Source organism: Dysidea avara, chromosome 1 (assembly GCF_963678975.1).
Source record: "Dysidea avara chromosome 1, odDysAvar1.4, whole genome shotgun sequence".
NCBI classification, from domain to species: domain Eukaryota; kingdom Metazoa; phylum Porifera; class Demospongiae; order Dictyoceratida; family Dysideidae; genus Dysidea; species Dysidea avara.
Window position 1 is genome coordinate 10,638,379 of NC_089272.1, and position 27,921 is coordinate 10,666,299.

General features: G+C 39.3%; 4 protein-coding genes across 4 annotated transcripts; 3 read left to right on the forward strand and 1 right to left on the reverse strand.

The window, feature by feature from the left end:
* The first annotated feature begins 53 nt into the window (after window positions 1-53).
* Window positions 54-10,892, forward strand: LOC136256023 (collagen alpha-1(II) chain-like). The gene is made up of 51 exons (XM_066048937.1): window positions 54-500; window positions 565-626; window positions 975-1,153; window positions 1,401-1,436; window positions 2,300-2,344; window positions 2,786-2,917; window positions 2,978-3,076; window positions 3,268-3,321; window positions 3,420-3,473; window positions 3,532-3,585; window positions 3,746-3,799; window positions 3,858-3,902; window positions 4,005-4,103; window positions 4,283-4,336; window positions 4,430-4,474; window positions 4,577-4,630; window positions 4,686-4,730; window positions 4,778-4,831; window positions 4,930-5,082; window positions 5,186-5,239; window positions 5,329-5,382; window positions 5,436-5,489; window positions 5,549-5,593; window positions 5,759-5,812; window positions 5,868-6,020; window positions 6,154-6,207; window positions 6,280-6,432; window positions 6,536-6,634; window positions 6,766-6,873; window positions 6,931-7,038; window positions 7,190-7,243; window positions 7,337-7,444; window positions 7,520-7,627; window positions 7,715-7,768; window positions 7,823-7,876; window positions 7,978-8,031; window positions 8,084-8,137; window positions 8,239-8,292; window positions 8,400-8,507; window positions 8,680-8,787; window positions 8,847-8,900; window positions 8,997-9,053; window positions 9,109-9,162; window positions 9,252-9,359; window positions 9,414-9,584; window positions 9,638-9,673; window positions 9,780-9,842; window positions 9,983-10,127; window positions 10,183-10,289; window positions 10,363-10,539; window positions 10,631-10,892. The coding sequence occupies exons 2-51, from the start codon at window positions 572-574 to the stop codon at window positions 10,772-10,774; spliced, it is 4,119 nt and encodes a 1,372-aa protein (XP_065905009.1). The 5' UTR covers window positions 54-500; window positions 565-571; the 3' UTR covers window positions 10,775-10,892.
* Window positions 10,893-13,406: 2,514 nt separating this feature from the next.
* Window positions 13,407-20,698, reverse strand: LOC136256029 (uncharacterized). Its single transcript, XM_066048949.1, has 5 exons — window positions 20,491-20,698; window positions 18,520-19,141; window positions 16,739-18,467; window positions 15,333-15,454; window positions 13,407-13,880 (listed from the first exon to the last, which is right to left on the reverse strand). The coding sequence occupies exons 1-5, from the start codon at window positions 20,584-20,586 to the stop codon at window positions 13,534-13,536; spliced, it is 2,916 nt and encodes a 971-aa protein (XP_065905021.1). The 5' UTR covers window positions 20,587-20,698; the 3' UTR covers window positions 13,407-13,533.
* Window positions 19,642-26,827, forward strand: LOC136256067 (collagen alpha-2(VI) chain-like). The gene is made up of 17 exons (XM_066048995.1): window positions 19,642-23,838; window positions 24,022-24,075; window positions 24,485-24,538; window positions 24,597-24,650; window positions 24,810-24,936; window positions 25,024-25,077; window positions 25,132-25,185; window positions 25,287-25,340; window positions 25,393-25,446; window positions 25,561-25,614; window positions 25,723-25,830; window positions 25,966-26,073; window positions 26,133-26,186; window positions 26,282-26,338; window positions 26,394-26,447; window positions 26,510-26,608; window positions 26,663-26,827. Exons 5-12 carry the CDS (start codon window positions 24,853-24,855, stop codon window positions 26,044-26,046), a joined length of 543 nt encoding a protein of 180 aa, XP_065905067.1. The 5' UTR covers window positions 19,642-23,838; window positions 24,022-24,075; window positions 24,485-24,538; window positions 24,597-24,650; window positions 24,810-24,852; the 3' UTR covers window positions 26,047-26,073; window positions 26,133-26,186; window positions 26,282-26,338; window positions 26,394-26,447; window positions 26,510-26,608; window positions 26,663-26,827.
* On the forward strand, window positions 26,098-27,689 carry LOC136256954 (collagen alpha-1(II) chain-like). The gene is made up of 10 exons (XM_066050069.1): window positions 26,098-26,142; window positions 26,282-26,338; window positions 26,394-26,447; window positions 26,510-26,608; window positions 26,692-26,835; window positions 26,889-26,924; window positions 27,030-27,092; window positions 27,232-27,376; window positions 27,432-27,538; window positions 27,612-27,689. Exons 1-10 carry the CDS (start codon window positions 26,098-26,100, stop codon window positions 27,687-27,689), a joined length of 828 nt encoding a protein of 275 aa, XP_065906141.1.
* The last annotated feature ends 232 nt before the right edge of the window (window positions 27,690-27,921 follow it).

Consider the following 27,921-nt stretch of genomic DNA (forward strand, 5'->3'; position numbering starts at 1 on the left):
GGTTTCAAAAAAATCAAGAAACCCCATTCCATAGTCTGATAATGCAAGCTATACTACGAGTTGTGAAGGTTGTATAGTCGTTGCCGGTAGACTTAACGCGCTATGGATGTTTGCACACACGCACCTGTGGCCCAGCAGATCGCAAAACATCGCTTCGGTGGATTCTGTCATTGTCACAGACGACGCGCAACGAATGTTGGCGCAACAGCTGATTATCCGCAGGACAGCACTAACAGTGGACAATCGATGGAAGACAACAGACTTCATTCTTCAATTATTCCAGCAACTATATTCTATACAGCAGCCACATCAGTGCCGCACTACACAATTATCCCCAACACACTTAGGTCCGCTCATCTGTTGACTGTTCATTTAGTTAGCAGTTTGGTGTGCCTGCGTGTCGTCTACTTCTCTTTTGCCTTGCACCAGTGAGGTAGTTGGAAGTGGACAAGTGAATAACTCGTAGTGATATCCTGCAAATATATCATCAGGCCGTGAAGGTAAGCTAGCTAACTTATAGTTAATAGTTGGTATAGCTACATGAACTGTTTCTAATTCACATAGTGCAGCGATGAATGTGATTGTGTACTTGTCGATTGGCCTCTTGTGCTATGTGTCATCATCTGGTGAGTAAAAATACGTGTTGAAGTCTATACATTGAGATGTTGTGCGCATCTTATAGTGTTAGCACTGCTGTAGGTGTTAGCTAGCTGACTATAACTAGCTAGTTTTATTATACAGTGCACATCTATTATCATGCTTTGCTTTGAAACATGTAATTACCTAGCTGTGTTAATATAAACACTGTTTTACCTGATAGAAGTGGCAATGAGCCAATGTTGATAAGTTTTATTGTAAATACCTCTTGCAGTGTTCCAAGAGGTAGTGTGCTTAATATGGTATCAGTACGATGGATGTGTAGCATTAATTCTCAACATGTATTTATGATGCTCCCTCCCCCCTCCTCTCTACAGTGGCACAGGACACAGCTAACATCCTGTGTTTCGCAAGTAGTACCTGTGGCACAGGATTCATTGGTATGATTGAGACTCCTAAGGATTGCTGTTGTTTGGATGGTGCTACTGCGTTCATGAGACGAGGAACCTCTCAGTGTAACGCTTGCGATGGTTACGTCGACCCTGATGGACCTATGGTAAGCCACGTATTATACACACTTTGCAATTTGTGTTAAATTGATTCTTCATCAACACCTATCGTTTTTGTTAAAATGAATTTATTAGGCAAAGTTATAGCTCATGGTTCTACCATATATAAACATTACTAGTATAGTACTTATGTGCTACTAATGTAGCCGTGTATTCTCCTATATGTATGTATTACATACAGCATATACACACATGTATGTATATGTATATAATGTATTTTGTTGTTCAATGTAGGGACCACCAGGACCCCCTGGTGTAGTAATTGGAGGAGTAAGTGTCTACATTGTTTGAATGCATTTTATTATGTTTAACAACAGTATATGCTACTTATATTGTGCATGGACCCAGAAAGCATGAAGATTTAATTTGTGATCTTAAACATGTGACTTATACACTCCTGGGTTGAAATTGGGTCAAGTCGTCTGATCTGGATTATATAATACTCTAGTCTGACCCAGGTTGTGCATTGGATTGAGTGCATTAATTACATGTAGCATCCTGCTTGGCTATGACAATAGGAAGCATAAGTCTTCAGAAACAGATTTTTGCTAGCACATATGTTCTGAAAATGAAAGAAGTTGAGTATGGGAGCATTTTGAATCAAGTTACATGACTGCTATATTAGAGTATTTTGATTATTCAGGGCTTGGATATCACATTATGATGAATGGTAGACTGGATTGGAGTATCAGTAGCCAAGACAGTACCAGAGCCAATCTAAGACCACTGAGTACTCACCACCTCACTTAGTTGACAATTTAAGCAAAGTTAACCATGTATTTACAAATCCCATAGTATAGTAGTAAGTTTGATATGAAAATCTTCCTACTTTTTTGAAGGGTATTGTGGTCTTTGGCTCCATCACAAATGGAGACCCATCTCCAAGTACATTAATGTGGATGATATTTTTCCATGTATAAACTTGTGCAGTATTACAGCATGTGAGCTGAGCATGTGGCTTAATAGGTGTGTACGCATTTGTTTACGTAGGCCTTGTTTTAGAATTTTGTGATAAAAAAAGAAATTTACATATAAAATATCTTTCTTTTGAAGTCAAAGGGGTTGATCTTTTAGCACAGGCTAGGGTAGTAAAGTGTTGTCACTCCTACATAATTTGTGTATTGTTTCTATAGCCATTGGTTGGCCCTCGAGGACCAGACGGAGCTGATGGAACACCAGTAAGTAACTGTTATTAGTGATAATGTATGGTACATTACTGTATGTGATAACATGTATTACGTACATGTCCTCATAGTATTGTTTGAAAAGTATTCAGTATTAGTATAAATTGGAGTTCTTGTAAAAGGGCTCAATCATATGTACATATAATAAACTTCCAAACTGAGTCATGGTAGTACAACCAATAATTTAAGATATCCAGATAGTAAAAATTACTATCCGTTTCAGCTCTAGCTGACACTTGAGCACAATTTAATGAGAGATTTTTGTGAACTTTTAAAATATTTTCTGAGCACTGCCTGAATGAACTATAAATTCAGTACTGTCATGTCTTAGGCCATCACATTTTACCTATAAACACCAAGAGCTGAGCCTGCAGGATATAATGCTTACATAACTCTTATTAACATACTAGTCACAAGTGTACACCCATCCTGTAGGGTACTGATGGACAAGATGGTAATCCTGGTGCTAATGGAGCACAAGGCCCTGAGGGAGACCCTGGCCCACCCAGCCCTACAGGAGCTCCTGGACCCCCAGGGGAAATTGGATATGGCCCAGTTGGACCTAAGGTATGTATGTTGTATGTATGCTATTAAGAAAATTGGAGAATCTGATAAATCACTATTTAGGGTCGTGCTGGCTGGCCAGGTTACCCTGGAGCACGTGGTAATGCTGGACCAAAAGGCAAAAGTGGAGCTAAAGGATACCCCGGACCTGATGGACCTAAAGTGAGTCACATAGACATACACACATACACACAGATGCACACTAATTGTGGGTATTGTTGAGATTACAATTCATGTTTTGTGACATTGTGACATTTGTTGGTTATATTAGAACTTACACATACAGATACAGTGTTTTACAAACTCTGTCACATTGTTCAGTATGTAACAATCAGTTAAATATTATTATATAGGGACACCCAGGCCATCCTGGACCACCAGGAAAGAAGGGACCTACTGGAGATAAGGTGTGTGACTAATACATACATGTATACATATGTACGTACACACACATGGGTACATACATACACATATGTATATATTCATTTAATCTAATTCATTTCAGGGACCAGGTGGCCCAGTTGGACCACAAGGACCTTATGGCAAACCAGGTACAAAGGTATGTATCCACATAACCAGTTAAACAGGTTTGTATAATAGCTTCATCATATTTATAGGGACCAGATGGAATCCAAGGTATCACTGGTCAGAAGGGCAGCACTGGAGATCCTGTAAGTACTAATGCTAACTGTACAGTGCTGTGTTTTGTACAAAAATATATTAGTTATACGGCGTACATAATTAAACCATTATGTCTGATGTTTAGTAACAGTCAGTTTTGCTTGTAGCCTGAATACATACTGTATGCTCTCTTATCATATCTTCTAACAGGGAGCAACAGGATCAGATGGCATAAAAGGACCAAAAGGTTTTGATGGCAAAGAGGTATCCATAATCTGGGAAATCGCTTATGACATGATCTAACTAACACTTACTATTACAGGGTATGCGTGGTGAGACTGGCTCTACTGGTGCACCTGGTCCAGCTGTGAGTAGTAGTGTGTTTTGTATATTATCTGAATGTGTGTATGCATTGTGGTACTTGTCGTGTACTGTCCTGTGTTAACTTAACGCTTGATTATGTTGTTAGGGCGATAAAGGAGGTGATGGTATCGAAGGTGACGCTGGAGACAAAGGAGAACCAGGATACCCCGGACCTGAAGGCAAAAAGGGACTGAAAGGAGCTAAGGTGTGTGTGTGTGTGTGTCTGTGTGTGCGTGCGTGCGTGCGTGCGTGCGTGCGTGCGTGCGTGCGTGCGTGCGTGCGTGCGTGCTGCACATACTAGTGTGTATGTGTGCATTGTATAGTAATATATGAGGATTTGTATGTATTAAGCAGTTATGTAATTGTATGTGTGTCACTTTTCAGGGTTTCCGTGGACCACCAGGCCCAATTGGAGAGAAAGGAGCAAGAGGAAGCCAAGTATGTTTTATACACATAATTTGTCAAGATATTTGGTGACTGCTCTATTAGAGTATTATATGGTATCAGTACTGTCATTTATTTCTCCTGTAGGGTCCAGAAGGCCCTCAAGGTCCTACTGGAAAGCAAGGTCGTAGGGTAAGTACTTGAACTTATTTACATGTACATATTTGAATGTTTCTTGCTGCAATTTCAAAATTTATACTATATATCTGATATTATGTTTTCTTCTATGTGTAGGGACCACCTGGTATTGATGGACAGAATGGAGCTCGTGGTACTGATGGAGCACCCGTATGTTGACTATATATGTAATATTAAGTATACGTTTAGTTGTTTAACTGTCTAGGGAGACAAAGGACCTGCTGGTTATAAGGGTATCAAGGGAGCTAAGGTATATATTAACCAGTCAGAGTGCTAAGATGATACATCACATTGTAGGGTCATCCTGGAGAGAAAGGAGCTGAGGGTGCCGTTGGTATGGGTGGAGAGCCCGTAAGTTTGATGCGATGAATAGCAATGTTTTAAAATAATTATTTTATTAGACTTGCTTTCACTGTTTGCTGGTGATTCTATTTGTTTCTTGCACTTAGGGAATTCAAGGACATGTAGGGTCCAAAGGACCTCATGGTGAACCTGGTCACCCTGGTAATCGTGGTCTGCCAGGAATTAAGGGACAGCGTGGTATTAAGGGAGATCGTGGAGAGAAGGGAGACAAGGGTCACCCAGGAGTTGATGGTGCCAAGGTGTGTATATTGTATTGTATAGTTTGTTGTGTGTGTTTGTGTATGTGCATACATGCTTGCATTCTTGTGTTATATATTCATGTAATATATTGTATTACAATAGGGTAATGTTGGTTTGCCCGGTTTTGCTGGACCCCAAGGACAAGAAGGACCAGTTGTAAGTAACATTTTGATCTGTATGCATATTTGAATTTAACCTGTGTTCATGAAGTGCATTATATCAGTTGTACAACTATTCTGTCTTAGGGTAAGCCTGGTGAGGCAGGAGTCACTGGCAGACCAGGTTTGAATGGCAGAAGAGTGAGTGACTTCATTAGTATAGCATACACACTTGTACATGTGTACTCTTCTAGGGTACACCCGGTGAAGTCGGAGAGAGTGGTGTAGATGGAGACCCCGGTCCTAATGTATGTCCCCCAATCATTTTCACTATTTGTATTTTTGTAATTGTTTTATTCTCCTTCAGGGCAATGATGGAAACCCTGGACCAACTGGCGCCACAGGAGCACGAGTGAGTGATCTGTTGCCATCAATGTACACTTCTTGAATAGTGTGTGTACAGTCTTCTGTGGTCTTCTGTGCATATGGTTGCTTTATTAGAGTAGTTCTTGGTTATTTTATGGTGCCTGTGCTGCTTTTCTTGCAATGTTTAAAAATGTAATTTTCACCCCAATAGGGCAACCCAGGATCGTCTGGTCCTCAAGGAGACAATGGCGAACCAGGAACTTCTGTAAGATTACTTAACACAAACCCTCACTTGTTGTTTATGAAGCTTCATACCACAGGGAGATGAGGGTTCCCCCGGTGCAGCTGGTTTGCCAGGAGAGAAGGGAGCACAAGGAGCTACCGGACCTGCTGGCCCCTCTGGTGCTAATGGTGAAGGTGGTGAACCTGGTGATGATGGAGATGATGGTGACGATGGAGACCAGGGAGAACCTGTGAGTGTTCTATGGTTTATATTGTAGTATGGTGTATGTTGTACGTTGTAATTTTTGCATAAATTCTTTAATTATTTGTACTTCATACACATACACAATTCCATCTTTGCATTCACTTGGTTACTCTTTCTAGGGTTTCAAAGGAGTCAAAGGTGGTCAAGGCAACCCAGGACCACATGGTGATCAGGTATGTGCATGCATACACACAGAAGTCCCTTGATGTTTTTCAGTCTCATAATGTGTCCTTTTTGTTGTACAGGGACCCATGGGAGCCACAGGTGTAGCTGGATCACCAGGACAGAGAGGACCTGCTGGTAACCCTGGACCCCAGGGACCACAAGGAGCTAAGGGTGATGCTGGACCTGCTGGCCCCGCTGGACCCCAAGGATTCAAAGGACCAAAAGGAAACCAGGTGACGTGTGCATTATAGCTCATATGTGCTGTAAGGCATAGGCTATGTAACTTTTAACGACTATGTACAAATAGATTTACAATATTGATTATTCATTACTTAGGGAGCTAATGGAGTAGCAGGACCCCAGGGTATCCCTGGTGATGCAGCTGAGGCTGGCTCCCCCGGAGATACAGGACCACCTGGACAAGCAGGAGAACCAGTAAGACCTCACCACTAACCTGTTTGTAATAAACATAAACGATAAATATATATCTGTAGTGCAGTTTAGAGGCACAAGATGTAACTGTAATTAATGATTTATGTACTTAGATGTTGAATTTCCCACTTTAGGGACCACAAGGATTTGCTGGTAAACCAGGCAACAATGGACCTGCTGGTGCACGAGGATTCCCTGGTGCTAAGGGACAAGATGGAGAGCGTGGTATTGTCGGAATACCTGTAAGTAATAGCACTAGTTAGACATACACATGTTGTATTAACTTATTTACTTGGTAGGGTCCTCAAGGATCTCGTGGTGGACCTGGTCAGAGAGGTCTCCCCGGACCAAAGGGAGTGAAGGGACCACCAGGTTCTGATGGTGATGAGGGTGATGCTGGAGATGCTGTGAGTAACTGTGTATAGTGGAGATTGCATATGGACAGCAGCATTTATATATTGTGTTTTTTTTGTGTAGAGAAGATGTATACACAAATGCATGCCTGCATCATACTGATACAAGTGTACTAACAATGTCTAACATATGGTTGTACAATAGGGACCTGTTGGACCTGACGGACCACGAGGAGATGTTGGATTGAGAGGTGTAAAGGTGAATATTGTTGTAGTACCTGAGTTGTGTGGCAGAAACATTTATAATTATTCCTATAATCCTCACTGTCATATTCTATAATATTTACTACAGGGTGATGATGGCCCAGCTGGCCCAACTGGACCACAAGGACCCCCCGGTCCTCCTGGAGAGGTTGGCACCCCTGGACCAAAGGGTCATCTTGGTGACAAGGGACCTCAGGTACTGTACATGTGTGTGTGATGGCATGCATACATATGTTGTATTTGTGTGCAATATTGAGTGTAATATTTATAGGGAGAACCTGGCCCAGCTGGTCTCCCCGGTAACCCAGGAGCTCAAGGACCTAAAGGAGAGAAAGGAGAAAGAGGTGTACCTGGAGTAAATGGAGCTAAGGGTGTTAAAGTATGTCTGTGTGTCTGTCAGTTTTTCCATTTTTCTGTCTGTGTGCTTGCTTCTCTGTGTATCCTTCATGTGTATTTCTCCAATTAGGGAGGTCGTGGTGGTGCTGGTATTCCTGGAGACAAGGGACCCATCGGAGCCACTGTGAGTATTGCACTTACACGTTGACTGACTACATACTAATCCACACACTTGTAGGGAGAGAAAGGAGAACCAGGACCTGCTGGTTCTCGGGGAGCTAAAGGACCTAAGGTGTGTTGTATAGCAAGTATCTCTACAGTGACTTAGTATTCATTGTGTTCAAGTATTAATAGAGTGTGAGTTATAGCATAATCAAACATCTTTTCTTATAGGGACCAACAGGACCCAAGGGAGCCCAGGGAGATCGTGGAGCAGCTGGACAAAATGTTAGTAGCTATCACTACATATAACTGTGTTGATGTTGAGATGACATGTTAGGGCCTCAATGGTGTACAAGGACACCCAGGAGATATCGGAGTACAAGGAAACCCAGTATGTGTGCATCTGTTTGTGGTGTTTGTGCATGCATCATTGTGTGTATATATGTGTGTGTTACTTGTATGACTTATTTATCTTGTTGCATCACTCTGTAGGGAGCCCCAGGTGGCCCAGGAGCCCCAGGAAAACCAGGAGACAAGGGAGATGAAGTAAGTAAACTACGAAGATATGCACACATACTTGTAACTTTATCCCTCACACATACACATGTTCAAAGTTTAGTTTAAAAGCTTGCTGTATTTGTTTTCCTGTTCAGGGCAGATCAGGAATGTCAGGAGAGCCAGGTGATGATGGTGAACAAGGACCAAAAGGAATGAAGGGTGAACCAGGACCCAACGGCAAACCCGGCAGAGCTGGTGATCCAGTAAGTGATGATTATGTTACATGTCAGTGTACTATGTCATTCACATCTTTTGTTCATATGTATGTGCATAACATTGTACACTGTATGTGCATGGTTGTATATGTACACACATCTGTACATGTACACATGCATCATTAAGTCGTAGCAATATTCATTTGTGTTGTGATTACAGGGACCAGCTGGAGACAAGGGAGACATCGGTGAAGATGGAGATGTTGGTGAGCCAGGACCTGAAGGACCAAGGGGAATACAGGGACCACGAGGACCCACCGGACCACCTGTATGTTGTGACCATGCAATTACCATGTGTCTATCATGTGCTATGTGTGTGTCTCATAGGGAGGACCAGGTATTGGGGGATTCCAAGGACCACCAGGACCCCCTGGACTAGGAGTAAGTGTCTTAATACTGTGAACTTGCATTAACAGTTAATCTCCGTGGTGTTTGTCTCAGTATGTTGTTTACGCACTTGTTATTTGTTATTTGTAGGGCAAACAAGGACCACAGGGCCCACCCGGAGCAGACTCAACTGAAGATGGAGATCAAGTATGAGTATAACTGCTGCAAATAACATGTACAATGATTGTATTTTTACTTGTAGGGAAACCCTGGACCTGAAGGACCACCAGGGGCTATCGGCCTACCAGGAAAGGCTGTAAGTGAATTAGCATGAATTACAAATGTATATTGTACATATTGCATTGCATGAATAATATACTGTGACTGTAATACTAAATTCCACAGGGTAACATTGGACCAACTGGTGCTAAAGGCATGAAGGGAGAACCAGGCCCCAAAGGAACCATTGGTCAGAAGGGAGAGACTGGTGCTAGGGGACCCACAGGAGCTCAAGTACTTTACAAGACACTACATATGCACACCTTTACTGTTATACACCACCTCTAGGGTGCTAAAGGACCCACAGGAGATCGGGGATTAACTGGTCCTGAGGGACCTCAGGGCAAGACTGGTAATCGTGGTCCTGATGGACCTCAGGGAACCTCTGGAGCTGCAGGAGCACCTGGTCTGGCTGGACCACAAGGACATAAAGGAAGTCGTGGTCCCCCAGGAGTTATGGTACAGATGTTATTATGTTGTCCACATGTGATTTTATTGTGTCTTCTACACAGGGAACTTCTGGTCCTGCTGGCCCACCTGGAGCTGGAGTAAGCATTGTGTGTGTGTCCGTGTATATATCTGTCCACATGTGTGTCTGTCTGTGTGTCAGTATGTATCTGCATATGCTCAACTATGTGTGTTGTTTTGTGACAGGTACCTGCTGCCAAGAGCAGTTTCTTTGCTAGTGAACGTGCAGTAGAAGAGTTGAACGTTGATGTAAGAATGTGTATATATGTGTATGCATCTTATGTGTATGCCAAACGGTTTTGTCCCGTGATGAGACGCACTGTTAGCCTATGTTACTTGAGAGAATACTGTTCTGCATATAGTCAAAATATGGTTTCATTTTTACTCAGTTACCAGTGGGATACAATGCTGACAAACACATGAACACTTTGTTGGAGAAGATTAGCAGTCAACAAATGTCAAAGGGTACCCGAGAATCTCCTGCCATGTCTTGCCAGGACATCTACAACTGTCATGGGGATAGCTTCAAATCTGGTACACTATCTTGTGTGTGTGATGATGAGGTTTTAGCATTGTTGTTATGTAATAGGTAACTACTGGATTGATCCCAATGAGGGATCCAGCAAGGATGCCATCCTGGTTTACTGTCAAGGACCAGAAACTTGTGTAATGCCTCACCAATCTGCTGCTGAGAAGGTGTGTATGTTTGTGTGTCTGTATGGTTAGAACTTCTCAGTTAATTTATCATACATACCTTATTGTCACATAGATCACTTTTGAGAATGAGATCTCACTTCGCTTTTTGAAATTGAAGTACATCAACGCTCGCCAGAACATCACTTACGACTGCTCCAATGGCAAGGAGGCTTTTGAACAGCTACAAGTACTGACCAACAATGGCAACGTGATCAAATATGGCGACAAGGAATTGAGAGTAGTCTCAGAGGTATGCATCATAGTGGATAGACTATCCTTTGGTGATTTAGAAATGTTTCATTTGAAGTACAGTATAGACTCTTATCTTTCTCCTCCTATAGCCTGGTCAGTGCCCAGTTGTACTAGAAGTGAGTACAGTTAGCCCACAGACTAGTTCCACCACACTACCACTCAACACCATCATCACACACTCCTCCACCACTAAGCCAGAGAACTACCATGCAGGACCCATCTGCTTCTGGTAGTGACAGCAGCAGCTACAGCAGTCATCAAAGACTTGATAATGTGGTCGTATAACTTTATACTTTATGTATATTATTATTATAAATGCTATTTAATTTAAAAGTAAATTCTGATGTCAAATTAAGTGCTAAAAACGTAGATGCAAGTGGTACTAACACACATATGCTGCATATGTATATGCTATACAAAAGTAAAAAGAATTATGCAGCTGTTTCTAATTACTGTAACAGTTAGATAGCTTCTCAAGCAAAAGTTCAAGGACTGAGGTGTATACTTTTATGTACAGCATGTACATGAACAGCTGGAAGTGAAGACTGCTAGTAGGATGTAGACTTGTGGAAATTACACTCCAATTAATTCATATTCCAAATTTTTCTCCAAATCTTTATGCTCATCCTATCATTCAGTTTGCAATTAATTTTATGCCAACCAATGTAACCATATGCATGTTATTGGTTGTAACTTGCATTGGGACTATAGCTATATACATTCATTATTACACATCTCACACCTTTATATACCCAACTTTGCATAAAACCTTGCCAGTGATCATGAAAAACACCATTGTAAAAAAAGATGATCTACTCTAATACAACAGTCAGTAACTCCACACAACCACTTAGTAAATAATTTCACAAAGCATCCAAATTAATCATAAATATATAGCTCAGTGCTTGCAAGCCAAAAGCTATTGCTGTGCAAATTTATATGTATGAATAGAACCGAGGCATACATTTTGAGCACTGCAGCATAGCTCAGGGGGTGATAGCTATAATAAATGATATTAAAAGTATACAATAGACTGGTGCCTATATTTGCCACGTAGCTTGAAGTTTACTCAAAAACAGTTCCACTTTTCTCATAATTATCCCAAGCCGCTTGTTGGCAGATTCATTGTAATGTACAAAACATGCTCTGTAAATTCAGAAATGTGATGTTCATACTGATAGTGTGATGCTCATACTTCAGAATTATAAGAACCACACTAAGCGACCGCAGGAGTCATACCATCAGTATGAACATCACACTTCTGAATTTACAGTGTTTATATACTGTTTCAAACTTGTTTCTAGGCGTGTTGTAAATTCTAGTTGTACTTTGTTAGCTGGTTGATTGATTTGTACCTGGGATAGGCAGCTTACATGCATAATAGTTATTGATAGTATCCCAGGAAGCTGAAACATCACGGCTCCATTAAAATGATGTACAAAAAATACAATAGGTACAAGAATCCTTACAAAACATGCATAAATTATAAGTAGGTATACCGCCTTGGTTGTCAGCAAAAATGTAAGTATAATCAGAAAATTCATTGAGTGAAACACATTGATTATTATGTTGACAGTAGGACTACAGCTAATATTTTGGGGGTTCAACAAATGTATATTTTGGGGGTTCAACAAATGTAAATTTTGTGGCATAGCATAGACTTTGTAGAGCATGTATGGTAATGTTTCTTTAATATGAATAAAGTCAATCCAATTAATGTATGCATATCACTTTGTGTCTTGTACCTCCTAGTAAACTAGTGCAGGTAATATGTCTACAAGTACACAGAAAAATTTGGAATTTTCAACTAGAGTAGGGACCATAGCACATCGATAAAAAGCACTGAAACAAGTTGGAGTAGTTCACGATATTAGTGTTATATCAAGCTGGAGTAGTTCACGATATTAGTGTTATATCCCTACTGTGCATTTCCATTATGGTTTCTTGAGCACAGTAGGGATATAACACTTCTTATTGTTTTACTGTGATTTAATATCGTGCACTACTCCAGCACTTTTTATCAATATAATATATATATATATCTGTACACTTGTAGGTCACATTCCTCAAATTCAACAATGCTTGCAATTGGAATTGCTATATGTACAGTGTTTTACACTTGTAATGTTATATAACTACAAGTTTCAACATTTGCACATGGCCGAATTTGTAAATAGGGGATCTTCCACACACATCCAATCTTGGAAGACCAAAGCTTAGTTTTCAAGACACCACATAAAAATCTGAATTTTTTCAACCAATTAAGACATGTTGATGCTAACTGCTGACCAAATTTCAAGGCAATAGCTTGTCAGTATAAATCATCACAGTTGGTTATTTGGATGTGTGTGGAAGATCCCTTTTCGCAATCTGGTCAAATTTATAGCATTAATCAGTATAATTATACAATGTACTTATAATGCTAATGCCATTTCTAATGCATTACATTAAGTTAAGTATCTTTTTATCCTAAAAACACCTGCCTCTGGCTGCCTTGTGTATACAGCAGCACTTTCCACTGAGTAACACGTGTAATGTCTCAGTACTTGACTTTGCAAACCACAACGTTTTGTCTTTTTATTCCACTTAACACTGAGTTGTTTGCAGAATATGTATAATTATGACATGGGACTGAATTATAAAGTTTGTGAATTTCCATAATTATTCTACAACTGTAATTATAATAGGGAAATCGATATTTTGAAACTTTATGACTAAAGATCTAGATAGAATCAATACTTAAGGCTATAGCTATAACAGAGCTTTCTGCAATATCTTGGGAGCATGATAATAAATTCTTGAGTAGGCAATTTAGGTAAGCAGTTATACATGCACGTGCATACATACTGTAGTTACATACACACGTCGTTGATAGTAATAATGTTTGTACCAAGTGTGAAAATATATAGCAGCAGTTAGTACAGCGTCTACCTCATACTATGGATTAACAGTTATGTGAGTAAATAGTATGTACGCAAAAACAATATTGTAGCTATGTGTGCATATATACTGGTGTTCTTTTGAGATTTGACAAGGCAGGTGGAATATCGGATGGATCAACACACATGGTAGCATAATACTCAAAATGATCTTCAACTTTGCCACACTCTTGTGTGTGATGGTCAACCACTGGGTTAGCCAGCAAGGAATGAAAATAACACCAGACATCTTTGAGAAATTTTGTAAACTTGTTTTTGTCTTCACTATCTGTAAACACTGAAACAAAATTGGCAGGAAGATCAATGATGTGTTCAAAATTGTTATCAAATATCAGCTTGCACATTTCTTGTCGATAAGCTGATCTGAACTGGCACCAAATGGACACTTGGTTGTCATTAGCTGTGGTTAAGTAATGAATGATAAATTTGACTTTAATCAAACCAAATGGTGCACCATTAGTACAAGCTCGTAAAAGAGGAAGCACGGAATCACTTTGCTTTGGCCGATATAGGATTACAGTAGTGTTGTTTTAGTTCTAAGGAACTAGAACTAAATCTAGTTTTAGTACAGCAATTTAATTCTAGTTCTAGTACACTAGAACTAAACTAAAATTGTGGTCTATTTTAGTTCTAAAACTAAAACTAAAACTAAACTAAAATTCTGTCAAGTTTTGGTTCAAAAACTAGAACTAAACCAAAACCTTTAAAACTTTTAGTTCAAGAACTAGAGCTAACTAAAAGGTTTCTCAAGCAATCCTACATAAAAGGGTGCTGTACACTATAACCACTTAACACTTTTCTTTGAAGATGGTGATGCCTGAAAATGCCTGCAAATGCCTGCAAATGCTACCATAAACATTGTCAGAGGAGGTTGGACATGCACACATGAGTGCATACATTTTGCATTGAAAGTTTAACCAAGCGTCCACGAAAGTTTTCACAAATACCATTCGAGAGTGCACTTCAAGTTTAGTCTATTCAGCCAGTCAACCCCATTCAACCCCACTACTCCAGGCTTGTAAATTTCTCTTGAAATCTACAGGATCATGTTTGTAAGCATTCACTGGGTGGAATCCATGTGTAATACTATAGGAACGCCTTATGTACGTGTATTTAAACACAATGATTGTCGAAGAAAGCAATGTGCATGCTAACAAAGCCTCTCAGAGTATTGAAAAAGAAGAGCGGACGCTGCTAGTTTGGCCTTACAGAGAATCGAAAAGAGAATTAGAAACTCACACACCCGCCTTGCAATAAGAATTTGCTGTTCATCTTAAGAAGCACAAGGTAACATGATGTGGATATTGCTAAACATTTCTTCTATCACTTACTCCTTGTCATATATAAGAATTACGCAATTAACAGAAATAAATTTCAGAAGTGCTTGTATCATGTCCAACCTCCTCTGAAACATTGCTATTCAGCATTAATTCTGCCTATTTAGGTTATTTAAGTTCAGTTCTATTAGAGCATTTGTTCATTTGTGCACAATGGTAAGTGGAAATAGTGCTGAACATCAAAACACCAAATCTAAAGTTTCTGTAAGTTTAGGGGTGCTACCAAGGTTAGTATATGTGAAGATATCTAACACTAAAACTAAAATGAAACTAATACTAACTAAATTACAGAAATATGGGGTACCAGAACTAATACTAACTAAAACTTTAGTGGAATTGGGGTACTAGAACTAAAACTAACTAAAACTATGACAGAATTGGAGTACTAGAACTAGAACTAAACTAAAATGAATTTGCTGTACTAAAACAACACTAGATTACAGGCATGGGATCAGCACTGGTTAAATATTCTGTGCAGTTGAGGTCACAGGCAGTGGCATGTTGCATTATATTACCTTGGATGTTTTCATAAATCAGAACAGCACTACTTGTGGCTGTGCTGCCCATACAGCAGTTACACAGTTCTGAACAGTACAGACAACTTGGGAAGCATCTCATGTCAAATGAAGCAACATAACTGCAAAAAAGGTAGGTAAAATAAAAATACATGAACACTACTGTATGAATGTATACATGTCACAGTAGCTACATATTATACTACCATAAAAGGGTACCCCCTAACCTTATGTTTATGTGTGACCTAATTTATGAAGGCTTTCCATAAATTATACTTAATGACTGCTTACTGCAGGCATATTAAAATTTGTCTGCTTTCTTCAGTTAAACTTTCATGACTTTAAACTTAGTTTACGCTCAATTTTAACCCTAGTTAAATATTTAATAGCCCTAATTAAACATTTAATTGTTTGCTTTTGCCCAAATGCTTAGATTATTCATGCCCAGTCACATAATAGAGAAAATGCTCAGAATTTCTAAAATACTGTGCATGTATGTAAATGTAATAACACCATATAATATCACTTTTTTTCATTGTAAAATAATTTTCATATGCAAAAAAAAATATGAAAATTTCTTAGACAATTTTTTTTTTGCAAAAGATCAAGATACTCTAATAGATCTAGAGCAGTCATTCATGTACATCATATGAAAATATTGTTATACATGAAAATTTTAATCATGAAATTTTTGCATGAAAATAATACAAATTACAGTTTCAAGTGATTGTCTTTTATGTACTGTATTCATTTGAGTGCTGAAGTCAATGCCAGGCCATAAACGAAGGCACTGGGCACTACCTTAATACAAGGTATTGTACGAGATTGCAATAGCTTAATTTGTATATAGAACAATTAAGGCTTAATGAAACTTGCAACTTGTCAAAATGATATCAACAGCAGTTGCTACAAGATTTTTCAGCTGGTTTACAAGTAGATTATAAGACATATACACTCAGGCATCTATATACGGATAAGTACTGTACTTGATTCATGATGAGGCTAAGATCTGACTGAATTTAGTTAAAAATTTTACTATTACACCATTTCAAAATTAAGGCACACAGAGTATGGTTACTAAGCTCTAGAGACAAGCTGGTTGTGCATAGCTATTATACAATGCTAACATTGCACAATTTCTAGTACTACACGGAAATTATTTTATTGTGTGCCAATAGGAACCACTCTGACCATGTATTACGGTGGCAACTCACAATTCCTTCAAATTTTATTTATATATGTAAATGATCCCTACATTCAGCAGCAGCAAATACATACATGGGTGGGTATTGTATGTACATACACCATTATTTTCAGCAACAATCTTATACTACATGCACCTGTACTGATTTGTTGCCTATATAAATTATGTCTGATCTAAAACTTGAAGCATGCTCTAAACTTACTTAAGCTCTTGTAGCCAACAGACAAGTGCTTCTTTTGTAGCAAAACCAGCTTTAGACACTATTTTAGTAATTCGAGTTTGTAGTCTTTCTTTAGTCTGAAATTCCCGTTCAACTTGAGGAAGAAAGGCCTTACCAGAACCACCTTGAATGACATCTTCAACATTGAGATTATCTTCAGACAACTTGTATGTAATCCATATAGCATAGCCTTTAGTCTGTAGAGCAAAAATTGATGAAAGTTTGGGATAATTACGCTGTCCTTTGTTTCTCAGCACAAACACACCAAGGTGATCATCTTCCTTTGTTTTCCAATGATGTAAAATGACTTGGAAAGTTTTACCAGACTTCAGAGCACTCATTAAACGCTGTATAATATTTCCAGTTCTGTCAAATGGTGGTGGTAGAAAGTCAAGAGTAACAACTTCTTCACCATGTAGGGTTTTACCAAGTACACTGGAGAACAACTCCACTTCTTTCTCAGCCCAAAGCTTATTAGCAGGTACTGTGACCTTGTCTCTAGGCATGTTGTAAGTTCTAGTTGCAACTAAAGCCGCTGCACTTTCATATTCTGCCCACAGACCTTTCGGAAACAACAGGTACCTTCTAATAGCTGACGGGATTACAAACTGAACACTCCCTGGGCTCACCATACATTCTGAAGGTATAAACTTGAAACACTCATCATCGTAACTGACTACAATGTTGATAATTCCAATGCTGCCCAACAACAGCCCTGGCTTCCGATCGGACACACAGGCACCATCGTGGAGACGGTAAGTAAAGAAAGATCCTATCCCACTAGAAAACAGAACTTTAGCCATATGCGGTGGCAAGCATAAGTCTTGCAGAGCATTTACCGGGGAAATGAATAAAGCAACTTTTGGGGCTAGTTTGTTACTTGCAGTATTCTTATCCAGTAGAATATTACGCCATGTTACAAAACACTTGTACCATTCCTTGATGTTTCCATACCGGCTGGGGTTACCTTGTGAAGCCAATGTAAACATTCTAAAGATAATGCTAAGGCAAAATTGATACAACCAATCTTCAGGAGCACCAGGAGCTTTTAAGACAGATATTGCAACTTCATCATCAGCTACACGAAACTGCTGCATAGTTTCACCTTTGTTACAGTAGAGCCTATCTACAAACAATGACTTGAAAGCATTCTCATACTTACTGAACAAGTTTTCACAAGATCTACACAGCATTGTAAAATAAATCTGCCCAGGACCTTGTAACTTTCCTACCCCTTTCCATGTCACATCAAAAACTTGTTGAGAACTGGGATGGAGGAAACTGTTCATAAATCGCAGTAGTGATTCAGGCCATATGTGACTGTGGATAAGCTTTTCTCCTTTGCCACACCGTTTACGACACAGCAGACATCTGGACAATGGCTTATCTCGGGAGTTAAAAATACAGTCCAACATGGCCAGATCTAAATGCTCTGAATTAATGTGCTCATCTGAAAACAGTTGATGATCATATGCGGTACCAAGGTATTTAATGGCCTGCCTGGCACTATCGTACTTTTTAGAAATATCCTTTTCAGTTGACACAGGTGTTCTATACACCTTGTAGTACACTTCTCCAAGTGTTTGGGTTGCTTTCACTTGTGTAGACGTGTCCTTACAATCGTTTAACAGCAGCTGGAGTTTTAGAATGCATTCATTATATCTTCCTGTCCTTAGCATTGCAATCGCATCAGCATGTTCATCAGACACACCTACATGTACGTAGAAAAATTAATATCATGAGTGACACAACTATATTCTTACCTGTAATATTAGGAACGTCATATCCAGCACATAGTAAACAGTAAAAAGTGTCCACCTTAAGAGACTCATTTTGCAAAAGAAGCTGTTGCAAGCTTGCAATTATTTCAGTGTGATTTTCTTTTATTTCAATAGAAACTTTTGGAAGTATACACAATTTGGCCATCAGCTTTAAAGTAGCCGTAAGCAACTCAACCTCTTGGTAATTCTGAAGTAGAAAACTGATACAGTCTAGGATTCCAGCTTTAATTAATCTTTCGGCATTAGATGGATTTGCTATGAGATGCTCACAAAATGATAACAGATACTTCACAGAATTTTGTGAATCTGTAGAATAAGCTACCCACATGGCATGTTCATTTTCTTGCCCATAAGTGGCATTTGAAACGAGTTCAAATATGTAACTCATTTCTGAGTCAGTCAGTGCAAAATCCTCAATATTTCCTAGCCAATGTTTACATAGAATGCTGAGAATAATTTTTGCTAGTGCAGCACATCTACCAAAATTCACCCTGCAGTACCAACATGACATTACCTGAGCAATCTTGAAATACCCACACAAGTCATTGTTAGTAGCACACACTGACAGAATGTACATAATCGGTTCTGCTACTCGAAGCAATATCTACATGACAGGGAGGGATTTAATCAATAACATATACGCACATCACATGATGTATTAGTGCTATAAACTAACATGTAACACTTTCACACCTCAGATCAAAGGAGCCACCTGGGCTACATTTCGTATGTAGCTCAGCTAACCGGGCTACATACGAAATGTAGCCGGGCTACAACTGGGCAGTGATTATATAGACGTTGTCAACTTGAGGCCAAAATTGATTGTGGGGATTGATTAATACTCACGTGATTAGAATGCACGACTTGGATTTCGCCATGAAAACTACTCAGACGGAGAGCGCTTTGTTATCCTCTCCATCCTACGAGTTGAAAAATGTTGGGCTAAGGTGAAAACTAGCACTGTAGCTTATTCATCGATCGTTTCCACACGTTTTCAAATACGGACATGCCCCCATCACAAAGCTACCACACCGCATGGAGTAACCACTCTACAAGTAAGCTTACCTATCTAGGCCTTTGGTCAACTCCGTAATTTATTTATTTATTTATTTATTATTATTGATTAGCAAAACCCATTGGGTAAATCGCTAATGTACAAAAACAAAATTTTAGTGTCTATGCATTTTGCAAACGGTTTTTGAAAGTAAGTAAGTCTATATTGTCAAGATCTTCCATATCTAAATTGTTCCAGTCTGGTATTGATCTTGGTAAGAAAGAGTTACTATATCGATTTGTTCTGGCATACAACTGCAATAGCTTCAAGGGATGGTTTGCCCTGGTACTTGTTGCAGGAGATAACACTGGCAGATACTGATTATTCTATAAACGATTCAATAGCACTGATTAAAACATTAAATTCACATAACCAAAATTCTCAGTGATATTTCTAGGATATCAGTGTCTGTTCATCCATAGATAGTAGATGGTTCATCATAACCGAACATAACCAGAACGTACTAGCTGCTGACCCATAATCAAAAATTTTTGGTCAGCATATATAATATATCCAGTGGTTGCACTCGTATTGGCTAGGGTGATTGATAGCTCTATACAGGCTATCAGCCTGATGAGTGTTTCACAGTTCGCAATCGGATAACAGAATGTTCAGATAATTGATGGCCAGATAATGGAGGGACTTAGTTAGTTAGCCAGAAAAAAAGTATGGTTAAATAAAAATTAAAAATTTTGTTGAACACGTTTGAAGTCACTATGAATTTACACTATATCTAACTAATACTGCCATAGTCATCTTGAAGGAAAAGTAAGGCTGGTTGTTAAGTGATATTCTGTAGGAAAGCACAACCCCATACCTTGTTTACAATACACAAAAATAAAGAAGAATATATGTCCAATAGCTCATTAAATTATCAACATACTGTCTAGTAGTCTTACCCACTCAATGTCCATTGTGTGGTGACTCTGAAGTGCATAGAGTGTAAAAAACCCATCCATCAGTCTATTGATAATCCCAGAATGTGCCAAAATCATACAAAATTTAGATGACTTTTGACAGTGGTCTCCGAAGATTAAAAATATTCTCTCCAATCGTAAGAATGTAGAGGCTGTCACCTTAACCAGATCATTGTTCTCTCGAATCCCTGTAAAGATTTCGACTCAATTTACAATCATGTAACATATATGTATTATAAACACACATGTACGTAGCAAGTACTGCATTGCTACCTGGTACTGTTGTGCTTTTGTGGCAATTTGTATATACTAAGATTTTAAAACCAGAAATAGTGGATGCTTTAGTGCAAATATTCATGACAAGTATAGTTGAGTAACCCAGTAGCAAACTGCCAGCTATTACAGTGATGGTTCAACCAACTTTGATTGTTTAAACTTTGCTGGCTACATAACCTAAACTACCCAGAAATAATTTTAAAACCAACATTATATTACAAGTACATACCAGAGAGCAAGTGCCACCACATACATACTTATAGTACATGTTTTATCGTCTTTCAAAGCTTTGCCTACATACATGTGCCTCTGGATAAAACTCACTTTCAAAACTATGTGTGATGAGTGATTTTAGCAGAACAACAAAATGTGTCATCTGTGAAACAAGCTTTGGAATGCTACCATTCCCAACTTGGTGGATGAATGGATTGAGAGCTGAGACAAATCATTAAATAACAGATCGGACATTCCAACTGTCATAAAACTCTCTTCATCAGGTGGCACGTACACCTCAGCTAAGTTGTCATCCACAGGATCTGGTGACACCACTGCTCTGATGGAGTTGATAACACAACACATCCAGTATAGAACTTGATTGTGCTCATCCGTTTCTTCTAGTGGTTGTGCTATACGTAGTTATAAATTAATAAAAAATATAAGAAATGCACTCATAGAATGTATACATACAAGTAAGTGCACATAAGCCAAGAAATTTTTGTGAAATACTAGGATTTTGTGAACGTCTTATCCAAGAAAGTTAAAATATTTTACAGCCTATGTACAAGTTGGATGGAGATCAACCACAAAATTTGTTCCACAAAAATTACTAATTTTGCTACTTTTAGCAATCCACGAAATTTAATACCACAAAATATCTTAATAGTCACACAATAAACTCCTATTTTCGGCAATTTGTTTTGGTAACTTGTGGTTTCTCATTTCTACAAGAAGAGCGAGAATTTGCTGTTCCATGTGTTGTACATACCTTATAAATGCTAAGCTAGGGGTTAATTAGGGTCTCTGGAAGAACAGCCCGAGTAGCCAGTCCTCACTATTCACCACTGAAGGGATACCCTTCAAGAGTGAAACACATTTGTTTATGCTACGTTACATACTATATACAGCAAATCAGTAACTCTAAGAATACAGTAGATATTTACTAGCATTCTGAATAGAGAGACTCCTCAACTGGTAAAGCAATTCAGTAGCCTCCCCTTAATCATTTTGACAACTGTAGCCACTTCTGCTTGTAAACTGTAATGCACAGGTTCTAATGAATCTTCCACTGCTATTTTCACAAAGCAATCGTGGAAAATTTTCTGATTAGCTGGATTGCACTGCAGTAGAGCTGTTATCATAAATGAAACATCAGAAAAGTTAACATGAATGACCAAATTAGTGTTAAGTGCTGAAGTAACACAGAAAAGTTTCTTAGGATTTTTTGAACTATTGCAAAGAAGCTTCAACAAACTGAATGCTTCAGATTCCAGCACTTCAGTTAGTTTCAAGTTAAGTTGGTTGTTACTTGAAAATGCAGCCAGCAAAGACTTGGATGAAATGCGGTACAAGAAATCCTCATGGACACAAAACTGCTCTACCAGTCGAGATGGTAGCAATTCTTGTGACATCACTCGTGAACATTTCAATAGGATCAACAGTATTAGCTGAACAAGATAATGAAGACCCTGCAATAATAATTATAATAATAAGCACAAAAGTCTATGCCAGGTTGACAAGGTATTAAATAGGAAACATGTAAAATGCACAGCACTAATGATACAGCAATAAGGCATATTTTGTAGTGAATATATGACATTAAAATCACTACGGTCATTTCTTTGTTGCCATCTTTGACACCACACTTTTTTCGCACTATAGAATTTTTGTGCAGCTTAGTTTAGATGACCACTTTGTACTTAAAGAAGTGTGTCTAATTATTTGGATAATATATTATGCGTTCACAGGGCAATTGATACACATGTACATACAGTGTGCATGTTTTAAGTATATCAATATAGTTACAGTAAATAAACAACCTTATGCCAAACAGGAATTAGTAACAATATTTCTATTTCCTTGACAAGTACATCAAGTACCCCACTCTCTGTCAACTGCATCCTACCATGATCACTTGCATTGGCGATGAAGTAGAACATCACATGGAATAACACTAGTGGATGCATCAGTGACCAGTTAGATTCTTTCAAGTGCTCCTCTACAAGATATCAATTTTTCACTGATCACATACGTAGTTGCATACATGTGTGCATATGTGATATATATATATATATAGTGTGTGAGAGTCCTGTAATGTACGTATCAGTTGACAATAAAGTTACTAAAATCCAAAACCCAGTGGTGTGGCCAACTTTGAAACTTGCTTTTGCCAGTATATTCTACAGTAAATGTAGAACTGCAGCCAAGATTTTATGTGTTGTATTTTTTAATGCTTTTGCATCGTACACATTCAATTGGATCAAAATTTTGTTGAATGTTCTGGTAGATAACACCAATATTTTAAAAAGAAATTAATAATGCATTTATGTACAATACCATAAAGTCGGGTTGTTAAGCGCATGCGCTTGTAATTTTCAGAGAAAACTTTTTGTAAAAATCATACTATCTGTTAGGCGCATACATCTAATAAATAATTATGGGGAGTGTAACATTGAATCACTACGTTGTATAGAGTAGTTAATAGTTTGTGCCAGTCACCACGCCAGTGTGTAAGGATGCCTGTGCCAAAAACAGCCCAGCTGTAAAAAAAGGCGAGGCCAAGAATGCACAAGTACGTACATGTTCATGGAGTAACCAAAAGACATGATATCAAAATCTGGCCAAGAAAGCATTTACAGTATAGGCACTTTTGTGCATCATTTTCTACATGCTCACATTATCACATCCAGCTAGCTGTACATGTGTGCTTGCAATATAAACAATACTACTGAGACAATAAAAGATATTACACTGCATTGTTACCCCGGACCACGTGGTAATGCCGGACCAAAAGGCAAAAGTGCAGCTAAAGGATACCCTGGACCTGATGGACCTAAAGTGAGTCACAAAGACATACACACACATACACACAGATGCACACTAATTGTTGAGATTGTAACTCATGTTTTGTGACCTTGTAACATTGGTTGGTTATATTAGAACTTACACTACAGATACAGTGTTTTACAAACTCTGTCACAATGTTCAGTATGCAACAATCAGTTAAATATTATTTTATAGGGACACCCAGGCCATCCTGGACCACCAGGAAAGAAGGGACCTACTGGAGATAAGGTGTGTGAACATACATATGTACATACGCATGCTTATGTACATAAGTACAAACACACATACAAGCACGCACACACACACGCACGCACGCATGCACACACGCACATGTACACACAAATACACACACATACACACACACACATGTACACACAAACACACACGCGCGCGCACACACACACACACATGTACACACAAACACACACACACATGTACACACACACACATGTACACACACACACACACATACATACATACGTACATACATACATACATACATACATACATACATACATACATACATACATACATACATACATACATACATACATACATACATACATACATACATACACATACGTATGTACATGTATATACATACACACATACATACATTTAACCAAATTCATTTTAGGGACCAGCTGGCCCAGTTGGACCACAAGGACCTTATGGCAAACCAGGTACCAAGGTATGTATCCATGTAACCAGTTAAACAGGTTTGTGTAATATCTTTGTCGTATTTATAGGGACCAGATGGGATCCAGGGTGTCACTGGTCAGAAGGGCAGCACTGGAGATCCTGTAAGTACTGATACTGACTGTATAGTACTGTGTTTTGTACACATTTTCAGCAAAATATATTATTAGTTATACCATCATGTCTGATGTTTAGTAACAGACAATTATGCTTGTAGCCTCCATACATACTGTATACTCTCTTATCATGTCTTTCTCTGACAGGGAGCAGCAGGACCAGATGGCATAAAAGGACCAAAAGGTTTTGATGGCAAAGAGGTATCCATTATCTGGGCAATCACAGAAAGGAGAAAGAGGTGTACCTGGAGTAAACGGAGCTAAGGGTGTTAAAGTATGTCTGTGAGTCTGTCAGTTTGTCCATTTCTCTGTCTGTGTGCTTGCTTCTCTGTGTATCCTCCATGTGTACTTCTCCAATTAGGGAGGTTGTGGTGGTGCTGGTATTCCTGGAGACAAGGGACCCATTGGAGCCACTGTAAGTATTACACTAACACATTGACTGACTACATACTAATCCACGCACTTGTAGGGAGAGAAGGGAGAACCAGGACCTGCTGGTGCTCGGGGAGCTGAAGGACCTAAGGTGTGTTGTATAACAAGTATCTCTACAGTGACTTGGTATTCATTGTGTTCAAGTATTAATAAAGTGTGGGTTATAGCATAATCAAACATCTTTTCTTGTAGGGACCAACAGGACCCAAGGGAGCCCAGGGAGATCATGGAGCAGCTGGACAAAATGTTAGTAACTATCACTACATATAACTGTGTTGATGTTGAGATGACATGTTAGGGCCTCAATGGTGTACAAGGACACCCAGGAGATATCGGAGTACAAGGAAACCCAGTACGTGTGCATCTGTTTGTGGTATTTGTGCATGCATCATTGTGTGTATATACCCTGTATGTGTGTGTTACTTGTATGACTACATCTTATTTATCTTGTTGCATCACTCTGTAGGGAGCCCCAGGTGGCCCAGGAGCTCCAGGAAAACCAGGAGACAAAGGAGAGGAAGTAAGTAAACTACGAAGATATGCACACATGCTTTCTTAACTTTACTCCCACGCATACACATGTTCAAAGTTTAGTTTAAAAGCTTGTTGTACTTGTTTTCCTGTTCAGGGCAGATCAGGAATGGCAGGAGAGCCAGGTGATGGTGGTGAAAAAAGACAAAAAGGAATGAAGGGTGAACCAGGACCCAACGGCAAACCCAGCAGAGCTGGTGATCCAGTAAGTGATGGTATATGTCAGTGTACTACAATTTTTGTTCACATGTATGAGCATAATATTGTACACTGTTGTATATGTACACACATTATGTATATATGTATCATAAGACAATATTCATTCGTGTTATTATTACAGGGACCAGCTGGAGACAAGGGAGACATTGGTGGTAATGGAGATGTTGGCGAGCCAGGACCCGAAGGACCAAGGGGACCATAGGGACCACGAGGACCCACCGGACCACCTGTATGTTGTGACCATGCGATTACCATGTGTCTATCACATATTACGTGTGTGTCTCATAGGGAGGACCAGGTATTGGAGGATTCCAAGGACCACCAGGACCCCCTGGACTAGGAGTAAGTGTCTTAATACTGTGAACTTGCATTACAGTTGATCTTTGTGGTGTTTGTCTCAGTATGTTGTTTACGCACTTGTTATTTGTTATTTGTAGGGCAAACAAGGACCACAGGGCCAACCTGGAGCAGACTCAACTGAAGATGGAGATCAAGTATGAGTATAACTGCTGCAAATAACATGTATAGTGATTGTATTTTTACTTGTAGGGAAACCCTGGACCTGAAGGTCCACCAGGAGCTATCGGCCTACCAGGAAAGGCTGTAAGTGAATTAGCACGAACATTCTGTACATAATTGTATTCCAAGAATGCTAAATTCTACAGGGCAACATTGGCACTAAAGGCATGAAGGGAGAACCAGGCCCCAAAGGAACCATTGGTCAGAAGGGAAAGACTGGTGCTAGGGGACCCACAGGAGCTCAAGTACTTTACAAGACACTAAATGTGCATACATTTACTGTTATACATCACCTCTAGGGTGCTAAAGGACCCACAGCTGAGATTAGGGATTAACTGGTCCTGAGGGACCTCAGGGCAAGGCTGGTAATTGTGGTCCTGATGGACCTCCAGGAACCTGTGGAGCTGTAGAAGCACCTGGTCTGGCTGGACCACAAGGACACAAGGGAGCTCGTGGTCCCCCAGGAGTTATGGTACAGATGTTATTCTGTTGTCCACATGTGATTATATTGTGTCTTCTACACAGGGACCTTCTGGTCCTGCTGGCCCACCTGGAGCTGGAGTAAGAGTTGTGTGTGTGTTCGTGTGTATATCTGTCCACATGTGTGTGTCTGTCTGTGTGTCAGTGTGTATATTATGCTTAACTATATGTGTTGTTTTGTGACAGGTACCTGCTGCCAAGAGCAGTTTCTTTGCTAGTGAACATGCAGTAGAAGACTTGAACGTTGATGTAAGAATGTGCATATATGTGTATGCATGTTTGTGTATGCCAAACGGTTTTGTCCCGTGATGAGATGCACTGTTAGCCTATGTTACTTGAGAGAATACTGTTCTGTATGTAGTCATAATGTGGTTTCATTTTTACTCAGCTACCAGTGGGATACAATGCTGACAAACACATGAACACTTTGTTGGAGAAGATTAGCAGTCAACAAATGTCAAAGGGTACCCGAGAATCTCCTGCCATGTCTTGCCAGGACATCTACAACTGTCATGGGGATAGCTTCAAATCTGGTACACTATCTTGTGTGTGTGATGATGAGGTTATAGTGTTGTTGTTATGTAATAGGTAACTACTGGATTGATCCCAATGAGGGGTCCAGCAAGGATGCCATCCTGGTTTACTGTCAAGGACCAGAAACTTGTGTAATGCCTCAACAATCTGCTGCTGAGAAAGTGCGTATGTTTGTGTGTCTGTATGGTTAGAACATCTCAGTTAATTTATCATATGTACCTTATTATCACATAGATCACATTTGAGAATGAGGTCTCACTTCGCTTTTTGAAATTGAAGTACATTAATGCTCGCCAGAACATTCACTTATGACTGTTCCAATGGCAAGGAGGCTTTTGAACAGCTACAAGTACTGACCAACAGTGACAATGTGATCAAATATGGCGACAAGGAATTGAGAGTAGTCTCAGAGGTATGTATCATAGTGGATAGACTATCCTCTAGTTATTAGAAATGTTTCATTTTAAATACAGTATAGACTCTTTCTTATCTTTCTTCTCCTATAGCCTGGTCAGTGCCCAGTTGTACTAGAAGTGAGTACAGT